This window comes from Mastomys coucha, unplaced genomic scaffold, assembly GCF_008632895.1.
Source record: "Mastomys coucha isolate ucsf_1 unplaced genomic scaffold, UCSF_Mcou_1 pScaffold23, whole genome shotgun sequence".
NCBI lineage: Eukaryota > Metazoa > Chordata > Mammalia > Rodentia > Muridae > Mastomys > Mastomys coucha.
In genome coordinates, this window is record NW_022196906.1 from 96,223,512 (window position 1) to 96,241,474 (window position 17,963).

Genomic DNA, 17,963 nt, shown 5'->3' on the forward strand with positions numbered 1-17,963 from the left:
GGTGACAGGAGGGGACCAAGATGAGGAGAATGAAGACAGAGTGGAAGAAAGGTGACAGGAGGAGACAAGGAATCTGAGTGTTTTAGACGCTAAAGAAGTTTCACCACAAGTAGAGGAAAACGTGCTTACCACACACAGACTAGCAGAGAAAATTCAAGTAAGACAATGGTGTCCATCAGAAGAAGCAGGGCAGGAAGTCAGACTCAGTCAAAAGCATGCATTAGACAGCTTAAGCCTACCTGGATTATCTCCGACTGTTCAGCCAGAGCCTTCCTCTGTGCTTCCAGAGCAGATACCTGTTGCTGATAAATCAGACGCTGCTTCTCCCAGTCCAGAGACTTCTGTCGGAATTCCTGGGGAGGCAAGTAAGGTACTTACCATCTAAGTGCTCCTAGGCTGTGAGCCTTCGCCCTTTGCTTTCAGAGCGCCCCCTCTTCCTCAGCAGGAGCCCACTACTCACTTAGCTGACTACTCTGCTCACGCTGGGCCTCTGGGCCTCTGGGTATCTGTCTTTCTAAAGGGACCATCTTAGTGGTGAAGAGGAAGAGACTGGCCATGACAGTAGGCTCAAGAGCATTGTTGCACATCTGCTGCCACACTGTTACCACTTTATGTTTTTCAGAAAAGTGATGCTAAAATAATAATATTCCCTTTGCCATCTAAATTCCTAATATTCAGATCCAGAAACCAAATAGATTCGAACAGATTTCGAAATCAGTAACTCAGTAGCCTGATTCTCACTTTGTATTCTGCCAATTTTGATAGTCGATTTTTTTTTATTTCATAGAATTGCAAAAGTTTGAATAACATGGAAAATATGCATCACATTTTATCAGGTACTTATAATCCAGAGTCAAATAATCCAAAATTAATGGGTGATTAACAGCAATTTCAAATTCTATGTCATGAAGATGGGCTCAACCTTTCTGAAAATGAAGAAATCAAAGGGGAAAGATCCTCAGTCTTCCCATCTTTGTCCTCCAGGGATCTTGAGCTCTAGATTGCTCCTTAGATTAAATGTTATAAGTCAGCTTTCTGATATTCCATTCATTCACAGTTGTCTATATGACATTCTATCACATGTGCCAATACTGACTTAGGAATAGCATTTAATAAAAATAAACCAAAGCCCATTCAATTGGAGGGTGATAGACATGACATGTACACTAAAAGAATGTTCAATGAAATCAACATAAATAAATATAAACAAAGGTTTGAAGGAATTCAAAAAGGAAGCAAACTAGCACCTGAATGAAATAAGAAAGTCAATACAGGATATGAATGAGGAACTCAGTAGAGACAGAAATACTGAAAACAGTCAAATAGAAATTTTGTAAATAAAAATCTCATTCAGTCAAATAAAAGCTCAGTGGAAAGCCTCTCCAAACAGAAAACAGAGTTTTAGGGCCTAAAGACAAGGTATATGAATTAGAGCATGAAGACAATGACAAGAATAATAAAATATGAAGGGAAATGTACAAGATCCACAGGACATCATTAAAAGGCCCAAGCTAAGGGCTATTGAGATGACTTGGTATGTGAACAATGCCTGTCATGTAAGCATATAGGCCAGTACTCACTAGACAATGCTGGGCATGGCAGCAGACATCTGAAATTGCAGTGCTGAGGAGGTAGTAACAGAAGAATCCCTCTGCCTACAGCCAGCCAGGCCAGCTCAATCAGTGAGTACCAGGTTCAGTGAGAGACTCTGTCTCCAAAGTCAGGTAGAGAGTAACTCCACTGACCTCTAGTCTCCACACAAACATGCACATATATGCATGCATGCTCATACACATGTGCACACACATATATACAAAGATCAAATCTATGATTCATTGTCATAGAAGTGTGAGAAGTTCAAGATAAAGAGGAAGAAAATACATTCAATCCAGCCACTGCTGAGAATCCCCCAAATATAGGGACAGAGCCATCAAGACACAAAAACCATTTAGAATATCAAGACCAGAAAAGAGTCTTTCCACATCCTATTACAGTTAAAACACTAAACATACAAAACAAAGGACACCAAAGCTGCAAGGAAGAGGTACCAACCCACCAAAATTTACCTTTATGTAGATTTCTCAACAAAAACTAAAAGCCAAGAAGGCATGAAACAATGAAACTCAAGCTCTAAAGACCATACTACCAAACCACATTATTAAAATCAGAACTATCTGTGCTGGTTAGTTTTTATTAATTTAACACAAAATATCTGAGAAGAGGGAATCTCAATTGAAGAATGGTCTCCATCAGACTGGCCTCTGGGCATGACAGTGGGCACTGTCTTCATTAGTGACTGTTATGGAGTTGCCATCCTCGGGCAGGTGGGCCTGGGCTGTGTAAGAGAGGCACTTGAGCCAGTGAAGCAAGCAATCCAGAAGGCAGCACTCCTCTGGTGTCTCTGCCTGTAGATTCTGATTTGAGCTCTTGTCCTGGCTTCCTTTATTGACAGACTATAAGCTGTAAGCTAAAATAAACCCTTTTCTCCCACATTGGTTTTGGTCATAGTGTTTTACCACAGCAACAGAATATTACAAATACACTCTTCTTCAGACTGAAAGAAAAAAAATATCCTTGATAAACATAAAGAAATTCTTAGCTGGGCGGTGGTGGCGCACATCTTTAATCCCAGCACTTGGGAGGCAGAGGCAAGCAGATTTCTGAGTTCGAGGCCAGCCTGGTCTACAGACGGGATCCAGGACAGTCAGGGATACACAGAGAAACCCTGTCTTAAAAAAAAAAAAAAAGAAAGATGGTCAAGTCAAGTCGGTCATCAACGGAGGAGAGGCCCTTGGCCCTGTGAAGGTTCTGTGCCCCAGTGTAGGGGAATGCCAGGGCCAGTAAGCGGGAGAGGGCGCGGTGGCGAGCAGGGGGAGGGGGGAGGGAACAGGGATTTGTTCTTGTTGTTGTTTTGGGAGTTTTTTTTTGGGGGGGGAGGGGAAACTGGGAAAGGAGAAATCATATAGAAAAAAAGAAATTTTTTTGAAAAAAACAAAAAAAAGCTAAAAAAAAAAAGAGAAAGGAAGAAAGAAAGAAATCCTTGACCTCACTGTAGTGCTACTGCTGTGCTCTACACACTGAAGAGAAAGACAAACATCCATGAAGCAACAGGAATAAACTTCACTACCACAGTAAATAAAAAAATGAGGACTGCAGAGATACCAGACACTATGAAAACAACAAAATGACAGAAATGAACGTATACCTTTCACTAATCCTCTGTCTCAATTCTCTCATCAAAAGACACCAACTATTGCTAGGGAGGTAGCTCAGTGGGTAAGAGTGCTTGCTGAGAAATCAAGAGTCCCTGAGGTCAAATCCCCAGCACCCACATATAAAGTTGAGCATGGCCATGTGTACCTGTAACTCCAGTGTTTGGGGGAGGAGACAGTAGAATCCAAGAAGCTTGCTAGCCAGCAAGCTTCAAGTTTACTGAAAGACCTTGTCTCAAAATGTAAACTGGAAACTGATAGAAGAAGCCATACAACTTCTTCCTCCAGCCTCCACATACTCATATGGGCACATATAGACATGTGTGCACACAGCTCCACCTACACTCATATGGGCACATATAGACATGTGTACACACAGCTCCACCTACACTCATATGGGCACATATAGACATGTGTACACACAGCTCCACCTACATTCATATGGGCACATATAGACATGTGTGCACACAGCTCCACCTACACTCATATGGGCACATATAGACATGTGTGCACACAGCTCCATCTCTCTCTCCTCTCCCTCCCTCCCTCCCCTCTCTTTCCCCATAGACTAGTTGACTGGATGAAAAAGCAGGATCAGGGGCTAGAAAGATGTCTCAGAAGTTAAGAGCACTGACTGCTCTTCCAGAGGTCCTGAGTTCAATTCCCAGCAACCACATGGTGGCTCACAACCATCTGTAATAAGATCAACGCCCTCTTCTGGAGTGTGAGTACAACAGTGTACTCAGATACATAAAATAAATAAATAAATCTTAACCAAAAAAAATAAAAAAATAAGGATCAATCTATTTGTTACTTGCAAGAAATATACCTTACTGGAAAGACAAATATTGCCTTAGAGGAAAAGAATAGATCATCCACTATAACCAAGAATGTAACATTATAATGATACAAGGATGATCCAACATATATATTAATGCTAGCAAATTATGATATATACTATATATTAGCAAATATCATTTATCATATTAATAGATTTGAGAACAGAAATCACATGATCCTCTCAATTAATGCAGAAAGGACTTCTGACATAATCCAATAGCCTTGAAAAAAACTATCAATAAAGAACTATATAGCTCAAGGCTCCACCCTTACCAGCCACTCACTGGAGTAAGCTGGCCCCACCCCTCACTGGACAATGCTGGAGAGTTGGTCTTGGTGGCATGGGTGTGGATTCCAAAGGCATGAGTGTAGGAGAGCCAATCCCACCCCTTGCCAGCTGCCATAGACAGGAGAACTGTCCCTACCTCTCACCTGAGCAAAGCAGGAGAGCTCACCCTGGTAGTATGGGCACAAGAAAGCTGGCAGGCTAACCATCTACCAGGCCCAGATCCAAGGCTCTGAGTTGGCCAACCCCAACATCTATCTCATCTGTGAAATGCTGGAACCCATGAAGGGGCCAGGTCCTACAGATTCAAAGCTGGACTATCTCCATGACACAGAGTAACAACAGGGTATCTGAGACAGGTCCAACTGACAATCCAATATTGATAGTGTAGCATAAGCTAGAGGGCTCAAACCAGACCAATGACCCACCCCAATGAACATTTGCAAGTGTAGCTGTTTGGACAAAAGGGGATACTATATGACATACTGCCTCTTCCATGGGGAGAGGTTTGGAATTTTTTTTGTTTTGTTGGTTTTATTTTTGTTTTCTCTTGGCAGGGGAGGTTGCAAGGACAGAAAGGCAGGGATGGGGAGATGAGTGGGATTGGGGTGCATGATGTGAAATTCACAAAGAATCAATTTTTAAAAGGCTATAACTTGGGCTGGTGAGATGGCTCAACAGGTAAGAGCACTGACTGCTCTTCCAAAAGGTCCTGAGTTTAGGATCCCAGCAACCACAGGTGGCTCACAACCACCCGTAATAAGACCTGATGCCCTCTTCTGGTGCATCTGAAGACAGCTACAGTGAATTACACAGGAGCAAGTGCAGCTGGAACGAGTAGGGCTAGAACGAGTGGGGCTAGAACGAGTGGGGCCAGAGCAAGCAGGCTGGCAGAGGTCCTGAGTTCAATTCCCAGCAGCCACACACATGATAGCTCACGGCCATCTGTACAGCTACAGTGTACTCATACACATAAAATAAATCTTTAATAAAAAAAAAAGGCTATAGCTCGGCCAGGTGGCAGTGGTGCCCATCTTTAATCCCAGCACTTAGGAGGCCGAGGCAGGCAGATCTCTGAGTTCAAGGCAAGCCTGGTCCACAGAATACATTCCAGGATAAGCAGAGAAACCCTGTCTCAAAAAACTAAACAAATAAACACAAAGAACTATAGCTCAATAATAAAGAACATATATGGCAATCCTATAACCAACACACTAAATGGGGAGAAGCCCAAAACACTGCCACTAAAAGGAGGAATAACAGGCAAAGGCATACATTTTTTCTACTGTTACTCAAGTTTGGAGTCTTAGAGTAGAAAGGCAAAGGAAAGAAAAGGGATACAACTAAAGAAGCCAAATGATCCTTTCTTTATACAAAATGATCCTATTCATGAGACTCTAATACCATCACCCAACAGCTTCTAGAACTGATAAACACCTTCAGAAAAAGAGCAAAACATAAAACCCACATAAAAACTCAGTAGCTTTTCCATAATGAATAACAGACACCCTGAGAAAGAGCTCAGGAGAGCAATCTCATTCACAACAACTTTAAAATACTACAGAATTAAATATACACACACACACACACACACACATACACACACACACACACACACACACACACACACACTTGTGGAATGACATAACCAGGGAAGTAAACAATCTCTTCAATGAAAAATTTAAAACATCAAAGAAAGAAATGGAAGGAGACACCAAGGATGGAAAGACCTGTCATGCTCATGGATTGGCAGAGATAGTGTGAAAATGACTATCTTACTGAAAGCAATTTCATAAATATAAGAACTGAGGAATGCTTTCATAGGAGTAAGTGGATGAGACAAGGAGATCAAAATAGCTACGAAGAAAGGACTCTAGGAAACTCCAAGGCCAGAGTGTGATCAGCACTATGGATCAGTCTGTGGATGAAACTCTCAAAGGTTATGATGACAAGGATTTTAAAGATAATGGGGATCTGAAGCTGAATCCAGAGTCAGTGAAGTAACCTGGACCAGAGGATGGCTACTGAGGTTCTGCGCTCATGGTTGGTAGTGTAGGTTGGTGATAAGAATGTGCAGGAGCTGGAAGAAATGGTAGCAGTAGAGAGGCAGAAGGAGAAGCAGTATTTGTGTGGTCCTCTGATTCTAAGCTCTAAATCTATAAAAATATTGAAATATAAAAAGAATATTAAACATAAAAATTACAGTTCCAGAAAGTATAAAATATTGTGGTTGTTTGAATAGGTTTGGCCCCGCAGAGATTCATGTGCTTGAATGCCTGGCCCATGTGGAGTAGCACTATTAGGAGATATGACTTTGTTGGAGTAGGTGTGGCCTTGCTGGAAGAAGTGCATCACTGTTGGGGTGGGCTTTGAAGTCTCCTATGCTCAAGCTTCATCTAGTGTAGGAGTCCAATATTCTGCTTCCTGCAGATCACGATGTAGAACTCTCAATCCTCCAGTATCCTGTCTGCCTACACGCTGCCATGCTTTCTACCATGATGATAATGGACTAAACCTATGAATTTGTAAGCCAACTCCAATAAATGTTATCCTTTATAAGAGTTACCTAGGTCAGGGTGTCTCTTCACAACAATGAAGCCCTACCTAAAACAAGTATATAAAGTAGCATTTCTATATAACAGACTACTCAAAGAATATTTTTAAGCAGTCACACAATGATAATGAACAGTGTTTCTCAATTAGGTAAAGTACAGACTCCTAGGTCCCGTGCCTGGGGGCTCACTGCCTCCTATCAGTAATCACAGAGTTATGAAACAAAAACAAAATCAGAGAGGGAGGCAAATCCTTTGTAGCTTATGCTCTACCTAAATGGGAACTGAAAGTAAACCACTTGATGAACAGAGTACTCTCTACAAAAAAAAGCCAAGCGCTCCCCACATTCACTAACACATACAGGGTCAGTGTGGAGAAGACAGAGATAAGGTGGGACGGTCAATGTTTCTCAGAATGGGAGGTACTGAGTACTAGGATTTTCTCCAGGATACTGCCCCCAGACATGTTGGCCATCCCTGCTCCCTGTACTGTGAATGCCAACTTCATGCTCCATCATTTTAACAATAACAAAAAATAAACAAAACAAAACCTCTATAATTTCCAAGTGCTCTGTATGGAAGATCTACACTCTTGAGATTAACTGATGGCATGGAACCCCATCAGCCACAGGGGAGCATGTGATACAGACCACCCTCCCACGGTGAATAGTTCAGTGGCTGCCCACGAGATAGCAGGAGCTGGCTCCGGGAAACATCTCCATTAGAAATGGCATTTTCCTACCCAGCGGATGACTGCCATTGAAGCTGGCACTGTTGCTGTGGTCATACCTCTATTTTACCAGTTAGCCTCTCAATCTCAGACCGATCCTCTCGCAGACTTTTGGTATTTCCTCTAAATTCTCTTAGTTGCCTTTTCTGCAGTTTTTCATAGCTTCTCTTCAGTCTGCTTAACTGTAAAAACAGTTATTTAAGAGTTAGCAAATTGTGGTGGTCAGACAAACTGGGATTATACAGCAAGAGCACTGCTAAATTACACTATTGAAAATAGATTGGCAGCATATTAGAGCTGCAAAGCAAAATAAAACAAAACGTAAAAACGACAGGGCTGGGCTACAGCTCAGCTGGTAGAGTGCCGACCTAGAAAGCACTGGCCTTGGGCTGGACCCAGCACCACAAAGACTGGCTGTGGGAGCTGATGCAGTGATCACAGAACTAAGTGAAAGCAGGAGAAACAGAAGGGCAAGGTCATCTTCAACCACATGAAGAATCTGAGGCCAGCCTGGGCTACCTTATCTCAAAGTGTATATGCCTGCTTGCATGTGTATGTGAGAGAAATAAGTGGAATTTATAAAAGTAATGAAATTTCCAGTCCAAAAAGAAAAAATAAAATTTAGTTTTATTACAATTGTCATGCATTCATAGACACCTCTCCACAACCCACTCCACAGAAGAGAAGAAGCAGTGCCTATTCCCCTCTGGACCAGTGGTTCTCAAGACATACTCCTGAGGGCACTGATGATGCACCGTCAATAGGAGACTTTGACTTAAACCAAAACAAAAGTAATTTCCCCAATATTAAAAATTAAATTGAATATGAAAATGGAATTTTCTTTTTAAAGATTTTATTTTTAATTTCTAATTATGTGTGTTTATCTCTATGTGGGTATGTGCATGCAAACGCAGACATGCCTAGGAAGGCCAGCAAGTGTCAGATCGCTCCAGCTGGGATCCCAAGTGTTCTGAGCTTCCTAACACGGTAGTGGGAACTGAGCTGGGATCCTCTGCAAAGACAGTACACTCTCAATGGCTCACCTGCCTTTGCCTCCCCATTTTCTTGCTTTAAAAAAAAAAAATGTTTTTAAAGCATTTTTTATTTTTGTATTAGAGATAGAGGAGAGGAGAGGAGGTATGTGCACACCTGAGCCACCAAGGGGAGGTAGGAGGGCAGGCCACTGAAGCTGGTCTCTCCTTCCACCACATAGGTTCCTGGGATCAAATTCATGTCATGAAGCTTGGTGGCAGGAGCCTCTACCCAATGAACCATCTTACAATCCTGCTTTCCTTAATCACAGGTTTTTTTTTCTTTCTTTCCTTCCTTCCTCCCTTCCTTTTTGGTTTTTAGAGACAGAGTTTCTCTGTGTAATCCTGGCAATTCTAGAACTTCCTTTGTAAACCAGGCTGGCCTCTAACTCACAGAGATCCACCAGCCTCTGCCTCTCAAGTCCTGAGATTAAAGGTGTGCACCAGCACCTCACAGCTCCCAAAATATTTCTAAGCACATTGTATTTTCCAATATAAACTTAGAAATTAAAATATTAAATGTTCTGGTATCAAGATTTCAATATTATATAAATATAACTTTTTTTCCTTTCCATGCTCAGAACTGCTGGCCTAGGTAATAGCAAAGATGCTTGGACAAGATTCTTTACCTAGATTCAAGGTCAGAAAAAATATTTCTACCACATACTTCCCAGAGAATATCACACAGTATATGCATTTCTCACCACTGAAATTAGAAACAAGTTCTCAACACAACAGTCAAGAGTTACAGAGAAAGTGACTACACCTCACAGTACAGAACAAAAGGCTCACTTCTTCCTGCAGCTTCATTAACTCCTCCTTGTACTCCATGGCCATTTCTTGCTTGGTTGTTTCATGTTCTTCTATCTGTTGTTGCAATATTTCAACCTAAAAGCAAGAAGGTCATTAAGTATATTGCTTAATTTCCAAGTACTTGAAAAGTTGTCTTTTATTGTGTTCTTAGCTTAAATCTACTTTGTTATAAAAATATACAACTTAAATCTGCTGATTGTGGTGAGAGCCACCTGACTGCAGAAAAATGTTCCGCAGTCACTTAAGAAGAACATGCTTAAGATTAATTAGGTCAGGTTGATTCAATCAATGCTCCACCTTAACTGGCCTTTCCGTGTGCTTGTTCTATCAATAGCAAGAGATCTGTGTTACTTCTATAGATTCCATGGACATAATTTGTCCCTAACTCCTGCCTGTGATGCTTTGTCACTTTAAGGCTGATATTAACTACTTACAGTTAGATTATTAGAGTTCCAGAGTTGAGGTCTGGGACTATTCAAACTATTTTTCATTTCTATTATGACTTCTCTGGGTCATTCATAACTTTACTTAATTTCCAAATATACAGATTTTTCAAGGTTATCTTTTTCTAACTTGCTTCTGTTATGTTAAGAGAGTTTATCTATGATTTCAAGACTTTGTTCATGGCCCAGGATAGAGTCAATTTTGGTAATCATTCAGTTTGTGCTGCAGAAGAAATGCATACTCTGCAGTTCTCTTATGTTGAGTTCTATAGTTATAAACTGGGTCAAAGTTTGCTGATCGTGCTGTTCAAATCTGTATCTTTATGAATGTTCTCCATCAGTTACTAAGAAAAATGTGTTAAAACTCTCAAGCATGACTGTAGCTTTATTATTTCCTACTGACAGCCCTGGTAATTTTTACATATATATAAGGAAGGTTAAAACTGTCTTACTATATTATTTGGTGTTATTTTGAGGTTTTCTAGAAGTGCAATCTGAGAAGCAGACTTCTGGGTGGATAACAAGAGTGACCTTCGAAAGCACAGTGAGGAGATGGGAAGGAAGAGCCATAAAGGCCTACTCCTGGGCAGACTACGGCAGTAAGCAGCAGGAGCTGTGTCACTGGGAACTACTAAGGAAGCAGACAGGTGAGTTTGTGTCTCTGTGTGGAACAGGAAGATGCTGACTTTACTCATACTCACCCTGCTGTGAGGTTTGTCCTGGGAAAGCTAACTACCCGACATGCCCAGACTTGGTGTGAACAGTTCACAAGGTGATGAGAGAAGCAAGTGCAGTGGAATAATAAAGACACAGAGAGTCATATGGGTGTTTTGCCTGCGTGTATCTGTGTACCACATCGAATGCCTGGTGCCCATGGAGGCCAGAAGAAGGTGTCTTCTGTGACTGGAACTACAGACAGCTGTGAGCCACATGTCTGTTAGGAATCGAACCTGGATCCTCTGAAAGAGCAGCCAGTACTTTTAACCACTGACCTGTTTCTCTAGTCCACCAAATTGTTTTGTCTCTGCAATCCAGTGTGGCTATCATTTGCTGTGCTTTCTTATTACCTCCCTGTCTCTGTGTAAGTTGTGTTCTTAAAAGATATGCCTTGGGGCTAGAGAAATGACTCAATGGTTAAAAGCACTGGCTGCTCTTCCTGAAGTCCTGAGTTCAATTCCCAGTAAACACATGGTGACTCACAACCATCTGTATTGAGATCCAATGCCCTCTTCTGGTGTGCCTAAAAACAGCAACAATGTACTCATATACATAAAATAAATAAATCTTAAAAAAAAAAAAACTTAAAAAAGATTTGCCTAAACTTTAATAAACTCTAGATTAGCAATTATCATTTGCAGAAATCTAAATTAATACAGTTGATATTACTAAAGTGTTATTTGACTCTAAGTGAAAATGGCCAACCACTGGGCGATAACTTTTTAACTCTGAAAATTTCACACATGTATACAGTATCATCAACAAATCACAATTTTGTGTTGTCAGTCCTGGTAGTATATTGGCCTTCAGGAGGGCAAATGCCATGCAGACAAATATGGCAGAACAAGCGTGAGGCTTAGGGCTGGCATTTACCCACAGTTTGTGTTCTTCCCAGATAATCTATATAGAAACTCAGAGACAATGCTCCACCTACACTGCTTCCTGCTTCCCTTCCAGTACTCAGTGTTCTTCTTCTACTGCACCAACTAAGTTATGAGGACTAAGTCAGGAGCTATTCCTAAACCTCCCGCAACACTACCAACATTAGTGGGTGGTGGGACTAAAGATGATTTTATTTTCCTTCTTCTCCCTTATTTTAAGGAAGGTCTGAAGTGGGTTTCCTTAACTTTGCTTACAAGGCTGATGATCCTGGTCAGGACTGTGCATGCTAAGCACACTCCATCACTGAGCTACTTCTCCAGCCTCGATCTGTTTAACTCTGACAAAAGAGGCAAACTGTTAAAAGCAAGGGCTCAACTTACCTTTTTCTTTGGGGGTGGGGGGGCGGAGAATGCGAACTGAACCTAAGGCTTTCAGCATACTAAGCAAGCACTCTACTGCTACACCATGTCCCTAAGTCTTCAACTTTGTTGTCAACTAACTTTACAAGGGAAGCCAAAACCAACTCCTATAAACCTGGTGATGTTAATATGGACATGTAATATGATGACAGTTATGCAAAAATTATGTAAGCCTTCTTCCATTTTCTTGTGTGCTAGGGTTGCAGATATATACCACCATGCTTGGCTGTATTACAGGACCTCTGGGCATGCAAACCCAGGGTCTTAGAGTCACACAGTAAGCACTTAACCACCAAAACCATATCCCAGTCTCCACTGACATTTTCTTAAATAAAGTATGCATTATATGTTTCCAAAGTAAACATATAACCCTTGAAACAAATACTAATATTCTTATATTTTCATAATAAATTGTCTTCTAAAAGAAACCATAAAAGGACTGGAGAAATGGCTCAGTGGTTAGAAGCACTGGCTGCTCCTCTAGGGGACCCAGGTTAAATTCCCAGTACTCCACATGACAGCTCACAAGTGTCTTTAACTCCAGTTCTAGAGAATCTGTGGCATCAGGCATATATATGGTGCATATATATGTGCATACAGGCAAAATATTCATTCACATAAAATAAATCTTAAAAAAACAAAACAAAAAAAGAAAATAAGAATTAGAATAAGTGGTGGCAGAGGAAGAGACAGGCAGATCTCTGAGTTCCAAGCCAGCCTGGTCTACAGAGCAAGTACCAGAACAGTCAAAGCTACACAGAGAAACCATGCCTTGAAAACACACACACACACACACAAACACACACACACACACACCACCTACCTTGGTAAAGATGAATTAAAGGTTTGGACATGGGTTGCTCCAAGTGTATTCTATACATGCATGAACAGGGTGTACACAGCCATGTATAATTTAAAGCCAGAGTCAAGCTAACAAGGAGAGTAAAGTAGCTGCTCTACCTCTTTGTGCTTCATGTCCAGCTGAGTCCGTAGAGCCTTCAGCTCCTGATCACGGATGTCCAGACAAGTCTCCAGAGCGTGTGTCTGCCCCTCCCACTCAGACTTCTTATGAGCCACCATTATATCGATCTGTTTCATGAGCTCTTGCAGTTCTGCTTCACAGGATGTCAAAAATCCCCTACAACACCAACAGACCAGACACAGCTCATGCCCAAGCGGTTTCTCGTATTTCACAGATAAAAATATCACAGACTAAAGCTATCTAAAGAACTAGAACATTACAGAAGCAAAGCCCGGTGCCTGAGCCTTTGCTTCTCATGCTGTCATATGCTATGCTACCTAACTCCACACAATATTCTGCCCTCCTCCAATGAGTCCCCTAAAACCGAGCTCACTTGCTGAAACACATCTGGCTTGCGAAGTGAGACTTGCAGGGCTACTAACCACATCTTTTCGGATATTTAAGAGATTCTTTTGGGAGAATACAGGCAAGCTTATTGCTGCATCTCTTTCAGCTAAAATGAACAGCCTTGGTAGCAAACAGGCTATATTATGCAGGAAAAGGATAACAAAAAAGAATTGTTTCAAGAAACTCATCCTTGAGCAAGATCTATTGCTGTTATTTCTCCCTGCTGTTATCTGGAACACACTGCAGCCTACCTCACTGATCAAGCTACCGATGCCCTTCTGAGCTGAAGGGGATAGAAGCCACAGTCCCCCCTAGTACCGCTGAAGAGAAGGCAACTGATGGAGGAGGGATGCTGTCCACAAATGTGCCTTAGCTCAGCTTAGCTTTGGTCTAACAGAACCCAGGTAAGTTTTTAAACTGCAAAGAGCACACAGTCAAAGGCAAACTTACCCACTATGGCCCCGATTTTGTATTCCTTCCAACAATGCCTCCATCACCAAATCTTCTTCGCAACTAGGGAAAAAAAGAAAAAGAAAAGAAGAGTGAGAAAAATCACTGTTCTGAATTCAAACATTCCAACTTAGGGTCAGTAAAAGCAATCACAGTGAGAAAATATAACGCAGCCTACGAAGTCTGTAGAAGCAAAGATTATCATCTAGAAATTCTAGCACCAAATACATTCCAAAAGCAAACAAAATCCTAACTGCTGCTGAAACTATCCTACAAAACCAATGAAACACCACATTACTCTAGGCCTTTTTTTTTTTTATTATTGCTTAACTTAATTTTTTTAGACACAGATTCACTATGTAGCCCTGGCTGTCCTAGAACTAGCTATGCATGTAGACCAGGTTGGCTTTGAACTCAGAGACATCCAGTTGCCTTCTGAGAGATAGAATTAAAGGTGTTTGCCACCAGGCCTGGCTCTCTTTTTTTTCTTTTTCTCCAAGACAGGATTTCTCTGTGTAGCCCTGGCTGTCCTAGAACTCACTCTGTAGACCAGGCTGTCCTCGAACTCAGAAATCCGTCTGCCTCTGCCTCCCTAGTGCTGGGATTAAAGGCGTGCACCACCACTGCCCAGCAAGATTTATTTTTTAACTATGGTCCATGGAAGCCCTCTGGAAGCCAGAACTAGATCTGGGAACCAAATTCTGGTTCTCTTCAAGAACAGTATACACTGTTAGTGGCCGAGCCCTCCTTCTTAGCCCCTCTTAGTTCTTAAAGAATGTTAGGGTGAAAAGTTATTTTCTCTCAAAGGATATTAGCACATACCCCACTACAAAATGAGAGAAATCAACCAGGACCACTGTTGAAAGCAGTGTTTTTCACTAACATAACAATTACTGTTTCTGACATGTCCCCCACTCTTTATGCCAAATTATATAGAACTTGAAAATAAAGGTTTAACATATTCTTCCTTCTTTCTTTTTTTTTCTAAAGATTTATTTATTTATTATTGTATCTAAGTACACTGTAGCTGTCTTCAGAGGCACAAGAAGAGTGCGTCAGAGCTCATTACAGATGTTTGTGAGCCACCATGTGGTTGCTGGGATTTGAACTCAGGACCTTCAGAACAGCGGTCAGTGCTTTTAACCACTGAGCCATCTCTCTAGCCCCTCTTCCTTCTTTCTAAACTATTGATTTCTCAGTGACAGAAACCAATGTTACTCATCTCTGAGGTCCAGAGCTGAGACCAATATTTAACATGGCACTTCTGCATGCCTTGGGAAACTTCATCTCCCCTCAAGCAAACTGCTCACAGTTGCAGGACTGCCAAGAAGGACCTCAAAGGAAAAATTAAAGGAGACAGAAAAGACTGCCTAAAAGGAGAAATTCACACCATGAAGAAGGAATAACCCTTAAACTCAGAAGTATCATGAGTTGTATGGTAAGTTTCTCTTCTTTAGAAATCCTCAATGTGTTCTTTAGCAGAGACCATCTTTCATTCTGAAGAAAGTGCCCCATTAGGCTAGACAGAAAGCTTGTTATTCCTGCAGAGGACCCAGGTTTGATTCCCAGTACCCATATGGCAGCTCATAACTCTCCATAAATTTAGTTTCAGGGATCACAAGGTATGTGTATAGTGCAGAGATAAACATGCAATCAAAACTCTCATATACATAAAATAAAATTTAAAAAGGAAAAAAAAAACAGTCCTTTTCCCTCAGTTTTTAAAGTTTCAATTCAATCCTGAATTAAAGACAAGGCCAAAGGTTACAATGTAGAGATTTGGTCCCTCTGTCCTAATGCTTTTCCAGAAGTAATCTATTACCTTATTCAACAGTTTAGTGTTGTACAATACCGCTCTCTACACGATACCAAAAGACATGCTCCCTACCAAGAAATATCCCAATGTGGACTAACAAAGAAACAAAATGTTCAGCATCCCTTGGCAATGACTGCACAGACAGAAGACACACGGATGATTCTAGAGACACAGACAAGGATGAGAAGAACAGAGGTACAACTAGTATGTTGCATCTGCACCTATCTCTACGTGTCCTAACAAGGACTGTTGGCTCTTCATGTACGGGGTAGCTAAGGATCTTTTCTCCAACCAGAGCTCCTGATATAGTTCACCATGATCCAAAGTAAAACCCAAAAGGAAAGAACTCCACATTTTATTACACTTTCTCCTAAACCACAGTAAGAGTCAAATTACAGTGCCACCCAGCCCAGCCTTTGCTCTGCCCCTGAACTGGGAAGCAGTAGTCAACACTAGACGGAGGCCCAGAAAACAACTCTGCTCTGCCACTAACCAGCTAGGTGTCATTGGACTTCGGTCTTTCCATCTGTAAAATGAAGGGTATGAACAGTAACTGCCAAGGTCTTTATTTCATCTTTTTTTATAATTATTTCTCAAAACTACTCCTGCTAAAAATATACCTCTTTAGGTCATGCCATTCTTAAACCATGATCTATTTAATAATATATAATTTCTTGGTATTTATGTATGACACTATTTGATAACTAACAATGTGTATAATATATGCTAAACTTTTGTGAATGTTATCTACCTGCCTCTTATACTCTCTCTCTTTCTTGTAAAAGGCAGCTGCTACCCCTTTGATGAAACAGGGAGAGCAGCCTGACTATGAAAAGCTATAGGTTATATCCTTAAGTGCAGATCCAGGTAATGTGATCCTCCAGTCCCAAGCAATGTGCCATCTTTTGTATCACTCTGCCTTCTTATGGTTAACAGGATCTTCTCAGTGGGCAACAAAATAAAACTGAAGCGAATTGCCTGGTGACCACTAGGTGGCAGCAGCACTGTGATAAAACTGCTCAGATATAAGAAAAGCCAGCTCAAAACTTAAATCCTAGGACTGAGACAAAGGAACTCTAGTTTAAAAAAGGCATAGATGATCAGTAACATGCCCTGAAAAACATCTGCTAATGTCAAGTGTGTTTCTTTAACAACACCCTACCCTTCTCTAGGATCAGATACACAGGGAGGACTGAGATTTCCTGTAGATATTTGATTTATCACAGCCACATCAGTGACTCTGTCCCTAACCAACATGGCCTGCAATAAGTCACATGTTTCCTTTGGTGGTGCCAATGTAACTGTAGCTGAGTATTCTATGTTCCTAATATTCAATACAGACTTAAGCAAAAACTGTTTGATGATCTGCCATCCCTTACCACTAACATCAAATACTAACATAGGGCTCCTCAGGCCAGCCAACAAGGCCCTCATTCCCTGAAGAAATAATACTATGAAGCTGTTAAAGAGGTAACAATCACCACATACATCTATGGAAGGACCTGTGATAAGGTGAAAACAGCTACAAAGCAATAAAAAGGAGTGTGTTGGCCTTTGGGTACTCCTTTACTGAAGAACAAACTGAGAAATACTGCCTTTAGAGAGAAGTAATCGGGTGGAGGAGTCAGGGATAAAGCTAACCTTCTACAGAGAAGCCTACATTTGTTGTTTTATAGGGACTGTGACAGTGTTTTATAACTACTACACAGAAAGGAAAAGAAGCAGTACTGGCCTGGATATGGTGCCTCACACCTGGGACCTAGCACTTGGGAGGGGAAGCAGGAAGCTCTTAAGTTCAAGATCATCCTTGGCTACATAGTAAGATCAAGGCCAGTCTGGACTATAAAAAACCCAACTAAAGCAAAACTAGGAGGAAATTATCACAGCTATTGGTCTTGAAGGGTTCCCAGTAGCTAGAAACAAAACAATTTTGGATATCAAAAACAATGTTCAAACAATTTAAACACTTTAAAGTCTATTGGTTGGGTGGGTGGGTAGGTGGATAGTTGGTTGGTTGGTTGAGTGGGTAGTTGGTTGGGTGGGTGGGTGGGTGGGTGGTTGGTTGGTTGTTTGGGTGGGTGGTTAGTTGTTTGGGTGGTTGGTTAGTTGTTTGGGTGGTTGGTTGGTTGTTTGGGTGGGTGGTTAGTTGTTTGGGTGGTTGGTTAGTTGTTTGGGTGGGTGGTTGGTTGGTTGGGTGGTTGGTTGGGTGGTGGGTGAGTAGGTGGGTGGTTGGTTGGTTGTTTGGTTGGGTGGGTAGGTGGTTGGTTGGGGTGGGTAGTTGGTTGGTTGGTTGGATGTGTGGTTGGGTGGATGGGTGGTTGGGTGGTTGTTTGTTTGGGTGGTTGATTGGTTGGGTGATTGTTTGGGTGGGTGGGTGGGTGGTTGTTTGGGTGGGTGGTCAGT

General features: G+C 41.5%; 1 protein-coding gene across 5 annotated transcripts in view; it reads right to left on the bottom strand.

Moving 5' to 3' along the window:
• The window catches only part of Cep63 (centrosomal protein 63), a 43,002-nt gene that overhangs the window by 21,849 nt on the left and 3,190 nt on the right, over nt 1–17,963 (bottom strand). For 4 of the 5 annotated variants that reach the window (XM_031343225.1, XM_031343226.1, XM_031343224.1 and 1 more), the window contains exons 2-6: nt 13,745–13,807; nt 12,886–13,063; nt 9,444–9,539; nt 7,680–7,802; nt 240–353 (exon numbers count right to left, since the gene is read on the bottom strand). In XM_031343225.1, the coding sequence (XP_031199085.1) occupies nt 240–353; nt 7,680–7,802; nt 9,444–9,539; nt 12,886–13,063; nt 13,745–13,788 (555 nt within the window). In that variant the 5' untranslated portion in view covers nt 13,789–13,807. Of the gene's footprint in view, nt 1–239; nt 354–7,679; nt 7,803–9,443; nt 9,540–12,885; nt 13,064–13,744; nt 13,808–16,053; nt 16,087–17,963 lie in introns of all 5 variants that reach the window. The other variant, XM_031343228.1, reaches the window with a different exon arrangement.